This window comes from Buceros rhinoceros, unplaced genomic scaffold (assembly GCF_000710305.1).
Source record: "Buceros rhinoceros silvestris isolate BGI_N320 unplaced genomic scaffold, ASM71030v1 scaffold1869, whole genome shotgun sequence".
NCBI lineage: Eukaryota > Metazoa > Chordata > Aves > Bucerotiformes > Bucerotidae > Buceros > Buceros rhinoceros.
Genome location: NW_010430724.1, coordinates 56,147 through 68,751, shown reverse-complemented (window position 1 = coordinate 68,751; position 12,605 = coordinate 56,147). Strand labels below are relative to the sequence as shown.

Here is a 12,605-nt window from a genome sequence, read left to right as displayed (position 1 = left end):
AAAGAGGATTTGGTCCTGGTGGGAGTAAATTTTTGCCTCCTTCTCTCTGAAATTAGCTAGGTTAAGCTGAGTAAAGTCGTGTTCTTCTGGAGCAGTTGTATCTATTTTTGTACTAGGCATAATTATTTCTGTGTGACTTTATGTCTCCTTTGCCCACGCTATTTGAGGTAGTTGCTGTGCCAGCAAAGTTCTCTAGTGAAGGACCAGGACAGTTATAGCACTGAGACTGTTTAGATTAAGGGTTTCTTGACTGGTTTAGGTCACTCCTTTACAGTGAGGTTATAGTAGCTACTGTGGTTGAAATCTAATATTCTTTCTATAAGCAGACCCACGCGCTCAGGCTGTCTGAGACGTTAACCAAGTTGTGGAGGGCTAATCACAGTCTTTGCTTATAGACTTTCACTACATCATAACCAGGTTTCCTCATCTTATCCTTTTGGTTGATCATATCTTCTTGTTTATTTCCCATGTAGAGAGTTCTGATTTTATATATGGATAGCAAACATATAGAAGCACAAATAAGTGTAAGAAGAAACATTATATATAGCCCGTAATTTGAAAAGAAAAATGAGACTCCTTCTTTGTCATCCCAAAATGCTTCTAACCACTTCCTGATTCTGTTGATCCAGGAAGCCAGATGAAATGGACTAAAACCCAAGTTCTGAGTGTTTGCCACTGGGCCACTAAGGCATCCCATTACTTTTACTTCAAGGATTCCAACTACCTCATTGTTATACGCTTAGATGTTATTGTTCTATCCTTAAGTGGTTTCAGGTTTTCATGTAAGTTTTGGAATAAAGCTGGAAGCGTCATGACCCAGACTAAGTAGCAGCATGAGTTTGCAGCATTTGTGCTGGATTTGTGTTGGAAGGTCCCTTCACTTTTTGCTCATAGCTAATTACAGGCACTAGAGTGTGGTCTTTCCAGCTGCTCCATTTCACAAAACTTCTGCTGTAAGGGACAGTCACCTGTATAATTGCAAAAGGGCAGCTCCTTTGCTCATCTTTATCATTACGTCACTGTGTAGGCAAGATAAGTGAGAGGATTAAAAATAACCTTATGTCTAAAGAGTTCTGACAGGAATGAAATATGGTGGTTTGTTTGGGCTTTTTCCCTACTTTGCCTTGAGTATTTAGGATTTGACCCTAACTCACTGGTATCACCAATGTCAGGACAAGACCCTCAAATAAATTAGTTTTGGCAGATCAGTATCTCTAAATAGATGGAAAGAAAATCATTAGCAAGGAAATTACTTTCTTGTTGTAAAGACATGCAGATTTAAATGTCTACCACTCTAATTTAGGGGATGAGTGGATGTGTATTACGTAGTTTGGAAAGAGGAGGCGCTGGAGCTCACAGTCAGCTATACTGGCGTGACTGAGGGGACAGTCCAGGTTTGGGAGCAGGTTCTGAGAGCAGAAAATGCTAAAGCTGCATCATTCTCTGAGATGTGTACTTGAGCTCTAGAGTGTATTTTGTTAAATCAGCCACACTATGCTGGTAGTTTTAGGTTATACTGGGAAGGAGGACTGTAGCAGTGCCGTAACTAAAATGACATATTGCCCAATGGAATTAAAGGGTATGCTTTTTGGATTATATCCTTGGTAGCATTATTTGTATGCAGACTTGATTTGATGCCCAGTGCATTGTACTGTGTGCTCAATTTTTAATGTCAGGAAAGCAGTATTGTGTAATATAAAGCCTTGAGAACTCAAAGGCTTGAAATTACAATAAACGTAGTACCTATTCCTTACTAATGTGTGCTGTTATTGTACACGTATCAGCTTCCTGGTTCCCCCTGTGAAAGGTCTGTCCTCTCCTACTGGAAGACATTCATATTGGGAGGACAAATCTCAGAACAAGTCTTTGGTGTACCCAACTGACTTTTACATCTGGGGCAATGACATCTCTTAACCGAAAGACTTTCTCAGTGTAATCATACCCATGAAATCTTACTTACCAAGGGCTTCTGGGGTTGGCTGTTGCTTTGTGCTCTCCAGTAAGCTGGCTTGGATCTCATTTTTTCGCAGAGCAACTTCATGCCTCCTGCCAGTTCTGGCCTCCTGGGCCAGCTTGTGAGCCTGATCTACAATCCATTAACAGGACACATCTGCTGCATGGAGTGGTAGGGAGGCCACTCTCTGGGTTACAGCTGGGACATGTTTCCAAGGCTTCTCTAAAGCCCTGTTTTACCAAAAGGCTTTTTTCCTAGCTGCAGTTGAGTATTATTACCATCTTCCATCATGTAATTTTCTGCTCCTGAATTGGGAGATAAGAAACCTGAGAGAATTGTCAGAGTAAAAGATCTGGTTCTAAGAACAGGAAGTCAGGGCACCTGATCTGGCAAGCTGAGGAAACATTCATTTGAAGGTTTAATCTTTCTAACATTCCTTTGGACAGGGAAGTGATGTGGGTAATGGTAAATTTGAAAAGAATTGTTTTAAATGCAGTGATCTGTAACAGTCCCTTATATCTGTAACAGTCTTGAGACAACTTTTTTTTTTATATACTTTTTTCTTTTACTTTTTTTCTTTCTAATAGTAATTTGTCTGGTGGGTAGGAAGCATGGCTTGTAGTTTTTGGATGCGTGCAATTTTCTGTTTAATACACGCCATGAAGCCAAGAGGATTCTGGCTCTTTATCACTGAAGCATTGTTCATTCACTCCCCATTGAAAGTAGCATAGGCTCAAGTCTTAAACCCACAAACAGACTTTCTGATTGAAGTAAAATGTACACTTTCCTGGAATTTCTTGGATTAGTGAGAAGGTAATAAGATTATCTAAACTTTAGATTAACTGGGAAACAGGAACTGCTTCTTCAGATGCGCCGTTTCTGTCACTCGTCAAGATGTGTGGTGACCACTGGAGAGGCTTTCTGTGGCTAGAGAGCTGTATAGTTGTTTGCATATTGCTCCTGTGTCACAGAATCCAATAAATGCCCGTTATGTTTTTACTGCTATTCGGTCTGATTATATTTACCTGTAGCTACAATTAGGTGAATTAATGTCCCTTGCAAGTTTTAGGTGTCTTTTGGCATATCCCTTGAAACTGTGAAAAAGAAATGTTTTTTTCAGTTCTGTCACTGAACAAAGGCACCAGCTCTTCTGTAAAGTTAAGCTGCGTTTACAAACTCTAAACAAGGAGAACATTTTTTAATTTTCTGGGATAGCTCTAAAGACTAGGGCTCCTTTTTTTTTTTTTTGTACCTTTTTCCTCAAACATGGTTTTTACTGCAAGTGTGAACATGCCATCAAGCTGTAATAGTTGGTGGCAGTGGCAAGTATTTTGTTTCTTACTTGAGAAAGAGTTTTCTGCATAGGAGACCACGTGAAATCTAGGAGACAGGGTAACAGAAGTTTTTTTGTTTGTTTTTTGTTGTTGTTGTTACTCTGAACTATTCAGAGTGGCCTCACCAAGCACTATGTGAATGTACACTCTTGTGTTTAAAAATAATAAGCATATTACAGCAAACAGCATCTACTTTAAGCAAGCTTTTCTTAGGGTGAAATATATGCCTTCTCCATCCCTGTCTGTGGGATGATTCTTAGACGGAGCCACTTATATATGCTACATAAGACACAAACCTACCTCTTTATGTAAGCAAAGAGTTCTTTTTTTCTGCTGATACGGTATATGCCTTTTCCACAAGTTGCCGCAGGTGATACAACTACCTGCAGCAGCTCAGACAGGTTGTTTTTGTTTGCATGAATTCCTCATCCTTAAAGGTAAGGTGGTGCCATCTGCAGAAGTTTCCACAAACTTTTCCTGTTGTTATCATCAAATCATAGAATAACCCAGGTTGGAAGGGACTTCGAAACATTGTCTGGTCCAACCTTTTGTGGTTTCATTTAATGTTAAAACTTTCCCTTAATGTCATCTTTGTCTTGATGCCTCTGTACGTTTCACTGGCTCAGCTTATTCGTGTTGAAACATTCTCTCATCATGATGCAGGTTATCTCCTGGTTCCTTTTGCTCACTTACTGGTCTCTATTGATGTTCTCCTTCATCTTTAATTTTAACATGTCTTTGCCAGGAAGTGTCTGCTATGTGTGTTTAGCACCATGAAAGTTAAAATACTCATTCACATCAGGGAATTCCAAATGCGATGGTAATAAAAAGAATAAGTCAGATTTTTAAAATGGGTTAAAGAATAGAAAGAACTTTATTTTCTGCTCACAGAGACATGTGACAAGTTTCTTATATCTTCTGTATAATGCTGTGTATGTCCATTAAAGAGGAACCAGTTAAATACAGTGTTTACATGCTTAGTCATCTGCACAAATATGTTCGCTGAAGTAAGTATTGGCAAGTTTGCACAAAAAGTCTAGAAGCAAAATAATTAATGTTGGTCTTATTTCAGTTTGTTGAACTGTCTGCTTTTATTTTGAATTATGACTGTTCTTTTTAGATTCAAAACTGTTCTAAGTTAAATATTTTAGTCTAATTAAAGAGAACAATGGCATATTTTGTACTAAACTACTTAACGAATAATCACCAGTTTTAATTTTAGTAACTTAATCTTAGGTTTCCTTCCAGAGATTTTTTCTTAGTTTATCCTTGGAGCTTTTTGGGATGAGGAATTGATAACATTGCTGAAACACCTTAAATGTTAAGTCTCTCTCAGCTTTCATGATGGGCTGGTGAGAAACTCCAGTCAAAGCAAGTGTGGAGAGAACTTGTGGCTGCTTTCTCAAAGCTGAGGTCTGCTGATTGATACCATGTTCACTGGTATCTCTCTCTCAGCTGCTTCAGTACAGTGAATGGGAGACGTATATTCATGTAAAAGTGTCAGTGCTTGGTGTGTTGGTATTCTGACTGACAGTTCCAGTGGAGTAATGTGCAGACTAGATAGGTTTGACAGGTGTTGAAAGGAGAACTTGTAATGTAAATATATCACAAAAGAGACACACTGATACCAGTCCTAAAACATACATTTATGTGGATTGGGAGAAGGTGCTTACACTTTTCTTTTTAAAGGTAATAGTCTGTTAATTTTTAGCTAATTTTGATGTGTTTGATTTTTTTAGAACTTTGCATTTCTCTGTGATTTATCTCTTAACTTATTTTTTTAATCTTCTTTATTTTAATGTGTGCCTGTTTGCTCGTAAAGGGATATTACTCTATGAGCCCTTGTGATGACGGATATGTAAGTGTCTATATCTTTATATCCTTTCACATTGCCTGCTCAGTCTGTCACAGTCAGTCTGTATTTCTCTTCCTTTCACAATGTGTAACAATTTTCCGTGCATTTTAACGTGTCATGACATTAACTGTATAGTTTATGAAGAGCCAAAGAATGTGCAAGGCTTGGAATTTCTGCATGGAGAACAGAATAGAAGTTCTGAGTAACTTTAATGGCTTCATAATACGCGTAACACAGCATGTCAAAAAAAGAGTAGCTTTGTCCACCACTTCTACATGAAACACAGCTTCTTACAGCATGCAGGAAGCAATTGTTTCTTCCACATGAACATCAGTGTACATAGCATACAGTGTCTCTGAAGTGTGCCAATGCCAGCTGATCCCACAACACCTTTGACAAAGCAAATAAATATTATTGCTTAAGATAATACAGCAGACTGAGTTGTGCTTTTCAGAGATGCGTCATATTTTACGTATTTCTGTATTTTCTAAAGTGAAACTTTCTATAGTAAAGATTATAAAATTCTTTGATACAATTAAAATGGATCCTCTTCCATTGAACACTGAAAGAGCAAAACAGTATTCTGTGTACTGCCTGTGACTTCTGTAACCCAGATGGAAGTTTGTATGCTGGCAGTATTACAAGTACACCATAAGTATCTAATTTTGACCATAGTCAGTGCATTCTTTGCGAAGAGAGGAAATGAGTCTGCTTCTCAGTAACTCAGTATGTAATCAATTCTTAAACGTGATTGACACCAATTCTGAAAGATGTCAGTATTCTACTTTAAAATAATCCATATTTATATTTTTATCGCTTCCTTTGGGTAAAAGAAGATTTTGCATTTCAAGAAAAACTACTTTTTATTCAAATGTATTTGTCACCTGGAATTACAAAAACCCCTGTGGGCACTCAACTCTCCACTTAAACCAGCATTTTGTTTTGAGAAATAGTCATAGAATTGAATGCAATGGCCTGTTCCTTATGTGCTTCTTTTTATCTTAATGTGTAGGATACCGCCCACATTCACCTGGGGTAAAAGATCACCTGAGAAAATCAGCCTGTTCTGGTGATGGTGTGAATGGTTGTAATGGACACCTTTTGCTTGATATTTAACATTTTGTTGCCTCTCACGATGGTCTGTTTTGAGAGTGCAGAAAGCTGATGACAGATGAGCAAATACATATTAAATGATCTTTGCTAAAGAAAAGTTTTGTCCTTATACAAGTAGCCTTAGTTAAATGTAACTTTATATGTTGTAGAATGTAGTAACTTATAACTCAGATGTTTATAAAATTTTTGTAAAGCTATCTGACTAGTTCTGAGGTATTTCTTGAATACATAGATAGCTTTCAGCTTCCCCTCACTGTTTGTATATTGTATTTTATACTTTTTCTGACATTTTTTCTTGTCATTACGTTATCACATAGTATTACAGTGACTTTTTTATGTACCCTTTGGATGTCTTAAAGAACCTGGTTTATATAGCAAATGGGAGGTTTTCACAGCAGCATATCTCAGTGAAAGTAAGAAAAAAAATTAATTAAAAACATTTGCAGATCTTCTTATGAAATAGATTTGCATAGCTCCAGTAGACCTGCCAGAGTACACAAGCTTGGACTCTAATCCGTCCTAGGCTTCACGTAGCAGTCTTGTTGTCATCAGCGTGTAATAAATGAACTCATCATAAATTTGTGAGTGCTAATGATATGTACAAATTTGCTCAAACTTTGGTTTTACTCTTCACATATTCATCACGTATCTTTGATTATTAATTCTGAATCTGCGTTGAATTTACACTGAATTTTTATAGCACATTTCCAGAGTGGCGACTGAGGACAGAATCTGGCTTTCAGCTTTAGCCTTCGGCGCATTATGAATATATACAAAGTGGAGTTGGATGAATACAGGGCACAGTATTTGATAAAATCAGTTGTGGTTTTGGCTTGCACATGAAATGCATCTGTTTTCTTTTATAAATATTGATTTTAATTTTTTTTCCCCCTTTGAACTTCTTTGGTTTATTCCATGCTGTTCATATTCATGCCTCACTTCATTCAAAACTGAAGGGCTGCCATCTGTGGCTAATCTGCATCATGACAGAATTACTTGACTTGATATGGTACCTGGTTTGGCTTTGGCCAACACATAACCTGCGATCCTACCAGAATGAGCTATGCTTGGGCTGTTGTTTTCTTGTGTTTGTTTCTTTTCCTTTTCTTAAGACACCCGGTTTCTGCATGTGTTTCAATTCTGACAAATGACTCTGTCTCAAGATAGGTTTTGCATGAAAAGTATTTTGTTCAAGGTTAAGTCCACGAATGCTGGGACTCGTGTATTGCACATGAGTCACGTACAACCCATGTTCTTCACACCCTTTCAGTCAATGGCAATTTAAGGAATACTGTTACTCAAAAGGTTGAATTAATATTTAATCTGTTCCAGAAAAGGTAAGATTGGGGAAAGGGCTTGGGAGAAAATCCTGAGGAAATAAATGCTTTTTGATCTAAGAAAACTGGTAGTAAAGAGGAGCTAGGTAAACTTGGCTGATGGAGGCATCATCTAGTTGTTGACATGATCGATGTGTAATGAGGAAGTTACCTGCCTTTGATTCTGTTTGCCCTTCAGCCTGTGGCCTTGGATTCATCGCTTGGAGATGAAGATCGTAATGTTTCTACTAACCTTATGAAAATGTTAAGAATTTACTTTCTATAAGTGTTTTGAGGGCTTTGACTGCACAGTGCTGGTGGTTTTACTTAGTGTTGTCCAGTTATTTAAAAGCAGCTGTTATAAATAAGTCCCAACTTTCCAGCATCCAAATACTCTCAAAAACACAGTACAGTTGGAGTTTTTGCACTATTACCACAGAAATGACAAGGTATCAGAGTTCAGCATTTCCATTTGAGAACTAATACCAAGAAAGCGAAGAACAGATCTGTGAGGATCAAAAAACCAAAAGGCCGAAGCAGGCTCTGTTCTGCCCACTTGCAGACTTCAATATGAACCTTTTCCTCAGCTAAATGTACCCCTTTGTTCCTAAAAATAATTTTTATAGGCTTCGTGTTTTTACACGTGTCTGCAACAGAGAAGTCCATTTTTAAAAGCATATGGCTAAAGTTTTGCAAAGAACTTCAAAAGAGTTTTGTTATTAATTTGGTGGTGGGGCAGCTTTTTGTTCCTGAGAATCTCTTGCTTTTGCTTTCTGTGGTAGCAATGTGTTGAAAGAGGGGAAGGCTGGCTTGGCTGTCACTCGCCAGAAGTAATGCATGTGGAAGCTTGGTTTGGATCTGCTGTGTACAGAGATAATGGTGAAGACCTTTTTCCACTGGCTAGATTGTATGTCTTTAAGTAAGTGCGCTGATGCCAGTAAGTCTGAGAGCTGATTTGTAGCACCCAACTGTAGCTGAGGTGTGCTTTTCCTTTTGTTAATGCTAACGTGCAAGTCAAGAACTAGAGCTTAATGCAGTTTTTTGAGGGTAGGTAAAGATATTTAACTCGGTAAATATCCTGAGATTGGGACATCTCAGATCTGTACCAAAGAGCAGAAATGGGAACAAACCTAGAGAAATGTGAAAGGAGGTGCTGAGGCCAAAGTGTATCAGCTTTGGTGAGCCGCCTGCGGGGGAAGTCATACTGCACACTTACCCTTCCCTGCTTGTGTGGGGCAAGGCACACTTTGTGAGGTGGGCAAGAGCACTCTGCTTAAGGAGTAAGAGTATTAAACCAAGTTAAAATGAAGTGTTAGGATGGGTCTGTATTTAGAAATGTTTATGTGAAGGAAGCCATGGAATTTTCAGCAGATTATGGGTTATATTCCTCAGGCTTAATTTGCACCGAAGTCCATAACCCAGTGCTTCCTATTACCAAGACTGCTGCTTCTAACTGGTCAAGTCTGCCAGCATTAAACATGAGACGTGGGCCTTGGTATCATTGTGGTCTCTCGGGGGTATCAGCTCAAGCGCTGTCCTGGGACAGACACGCCTTGATGCTGCTGCTGTAGGAGGTGGTGAAAACAGCCAGGGAATGGGTGCTGAGGTGGTGCCGGTCAGACTGGCAGGGGTCTGAGAGCAAAAGCTGAAGAGGCTATGGTATGAGGAGGAGAGAGGCTGGCAGGGCAGCGGGACTCTGAGGGTCTGGGGTGCTGCATGTCTTTCTGCTTTAAAAACAAAGATAAAAAGAGGAAACATTGAGAGTCTATGGCGAGAGATCACCTGAATGTTAAATTGAATGATTGGCACTTGGTGGTACTATATTTCAGTCGCTTGTTTGGAAGTTAAACTGACTGAAAGTCACTTCAGATGCATTTAGAAATAGATGGACCACTTGTGATGCTGTCCCTCAGCACGCTGCACGGCTGCGTGCTTCATAGGGTGCCTCACCTGATCGACCCAAAGCCATGCATACCCTGAAATCAGAGCCCTGTGAGCCACAGGAGAGAGCTGCTGGACTGCATGCCTGCCAGAAAATGCCCCAAAATATAATTCTCTAGCAATATTTTACTGAATTCTTGTTCTCATAAAATTACATAAAATAGAGGTCTAAATAAATTCCAAAGCAGGAAAATACTGGTAACAGAGTTGTTACTATATGGCATTCGCTGTTAACTTGCTTTGCAGAATTTTTCTTTCTCAGTCAAGCACTGCATCTGCTGGTTTTGTTTGTGGTGGTTGTGCTATGAGCATTCAATTGTTTAATTGCAGAATAACTTATAGCTCTTGCCCGCTGCCATACATTGGTAGATCTCAAAAAACCAGCTTATTCAAGGGATTGATACCTCTGTCTGCTTTCCAGATGAGAAGAATTGAGACCCAGAGATGTATCTGCAGTTGGTAGCTGAATCCAGCCTAGACCCATATCTCCTGAGACCCAAGCCCATGTCTTACTCAGTGTGCCCGACTGGAAGGATGTAGATTAATTTACTTACGACTAATTGCAATCGTGTAGATTAAAAAAGGAAACCTCTGCTTGTAACATGGCTGCATTCTTTCTGCTTATCAGTGTTGCTGACCACAGTCAGTGAGATTCACAAGTGAAGGTGCAGTGAAGGACAAACTAGCCCTGAAAAGCTTTTCCCATTTCTGTTTTGCCTTGTTCAACCTGACATAATATGAACCGTATCCTTAATGCTTTCCCAGAAACACCGAAGCCTGAGAGAGCGTCCTTCCTCCTGTGCAGGTTCTAGACTGATAAACTTGGGTCTGATCAGAAAAGTGAGTGCTGGACAAGGCAGCTTTCCACCTCGGTGGTCCTACCCTCAGAACTCTAGTACAGGATCTGCCTCGCTGTGTGGTGCCTTTTTGGTGTAGGTAGACTACAGAGCCAAACCACACTAAACATTTCGCTGTCTGCCGGCTTAGAAAGTAGTTAGGGAATTAGTAGGACTTTCTCCTGCTTGATCTGATGGATTTTTTTAAAACTGGAGTGTTTTTCCATTTAAAGTTTGTGAAATTTGAAATTTGTAAGAGAATGCAAAAACTTACACTTACCAGGAAGTTTTCTTTGTGTGGGGAGGATGATGCATCTTCACCAGTTCTGTATCTCCAGCTAGATTTGAGTTGGCACATGTTTTTATTTTTCTAAGGCAGCAAAGAAGTGGTGGGTAAAATGGATTTTTGGAAAACAGAGAGCTTTTATATGCATGTTTACTCTTAGCGACCCGCTCTGTTTCTTTTCTCACTACTGTCCTTTGTCTCACCTTCTCATCTTCACAGACTTCGTCACTTCTTTTGCTCTAATACACTGTAGTCGCTTTCTCTCCCGTTGCCTTGAAGGGAGAAGGGTGCTGAGGAAGGCAACAAAAATGCTTTGTGATTTTTGTTGCACACTCAGTTACAAGATGGTAGGTGATGACTGGGAAACCAGTTTTGCTTAAACAAAATTTAACTTTCGATATTTATTAAAAAATTCTTAGGAAAATGAACACAAATAAATGAGGGGAAAACAGTTTAGGTAGACTTTGAAATTCTTCTATATTGTGTAGAATTATGATTGGAGAACTTCTCTCAAAACAGGTTAATTCTGGAGTGTATGACCTGTTAATTGTCTATTGTGTACAAGTCATTCATTGACTTAACATGAAATGCTTTCCAATGTGTACATAAGCTTATTTGACATCTGAGAGAGCAGTTCCTTGTATTACGAAGGATGCCCATGAGGTAGTGTGTTCACAAATATGTCAGCTGCTGTCATTCAATATACTCTGTGGTATTTTGTGCTTTTTGTCTCCTAAATCCCTCAGTTTTAAATCTGACAATAGACATCGACTATATAGCTCCCACTGAACGAGGCTAGGTTAGAAGAGAAGACCGGTTTTGAAAGCATAAGTGGTAACGAGAGATTTTTTTAGAAAGTGAGCAGAGAGACCAGCACAAAGAGACGACACTGAATATTCTGTGAATATGGCATGTAGTTGACATCAGAATGCATGATATGAAACACTCCTGTGCCAGAATTGCTGCTTCTTGGCTCACCTACAATTAGCACTAGCAAAAAATTTTTGCTGAAGCAGCCCACCTGTACATGGTGGTGATATTTTTGACTTGTTCAGCAGTGGTGCCTGCATGTATTGTGTCACGCTGCATCGGAGAGGGAATATCCAGGCATAAACTGAACATACCTTAGGCAGACCCCCTGAGAAATGACAGACTGTCCCGTATCAGTTGTATACATCCTAGAAAATACAGTCATTTCTTTACATACTATAGTTATATATAGGGGCATGTATTAGTAGCGACAGGCACTCTGGTAACATCAGTGTCCAAACACAGAGTTACAGCACATTTCGTTGCAGAAATACATGCTAGTTCTCTAGTGAACTATTACTGCAACTTTAAGGTATGAAAATTTTTGAAGTCAATAGCAAGATCTTAGTTTTCCTCAGTGGGCTTCTGATGGTAGTTTCTAGTCACTTTTTTTTTTTTTCCTTTTATTTATTTCTTTTAAGTACTTCAAGTGTAAGTAATTTTTGGAGTATGATGCTGAAGATAACATAGCCAGATCATAACAAAAGGAGTTTTTACCTGTGCAACACTGTAAAGGAAAGATAAACACTGAAGTCCTGTCTGTCTTTACCTGTGTTCCTATTTTGCATCTTGAGTTTTATAGGAAGAGAGCTGCAGAACCTCAGTGAGAGAGTTCACTGTGGACCTCATTACTAACGTGGCTGGTGTGAAATTTGGACTAATCTGTTGTGATTTCTTTTTTTCTTTTTCTGATCCAGGCTTCCACCATGTTACGAGCATCTTTAGCCCCTGTGTAAGTAATTATTGCTGAGCTTCATTTATACCTGTAGCAAAGAGGAGGAGGGGTTTGTAGACTGCATTGCGCTGCCAGTTGACTGCGGAGGGGAATCATTCGCCCTCTGTGCGCTTCCTCTGATCTCAGTAAACATTGTTGTTCGCAGATATGGTGTGATCTGCATTCTTCTGCTGGGCAGGTTCAGTAACATCCTAATTTCAGCAGG

The 12,605-nt window shown here is 39.2% G+C and overlaps 1 protein-coding gene across 1 annotated transcript in view; it reads left to right on the top strand.

Moving 5' to 3' along the window:
• ARMC9 (armadillo repeat containing 9) overlaps positions 1 to 12,605 on the top strand; it is a 66,021-nt gene that overhangs the window by 19,579 nt on the left and 33,837 nt on the right. The window contains exons 9-10 of the mRNA XM_010143116.1: positions 5,111 to 5,146; positions 12,363 to 12,397. Of these exons, the coding sequence (XP_010141418.1) occupies positions 5,111 to 5,146; positions 12,363 to 12,397 (71 nt within the window). The remainder of the gene's footprint in view (positions 1 to 5,110; positions 5,147 to 12,362; positions 12,398 to 12,605) is intronic.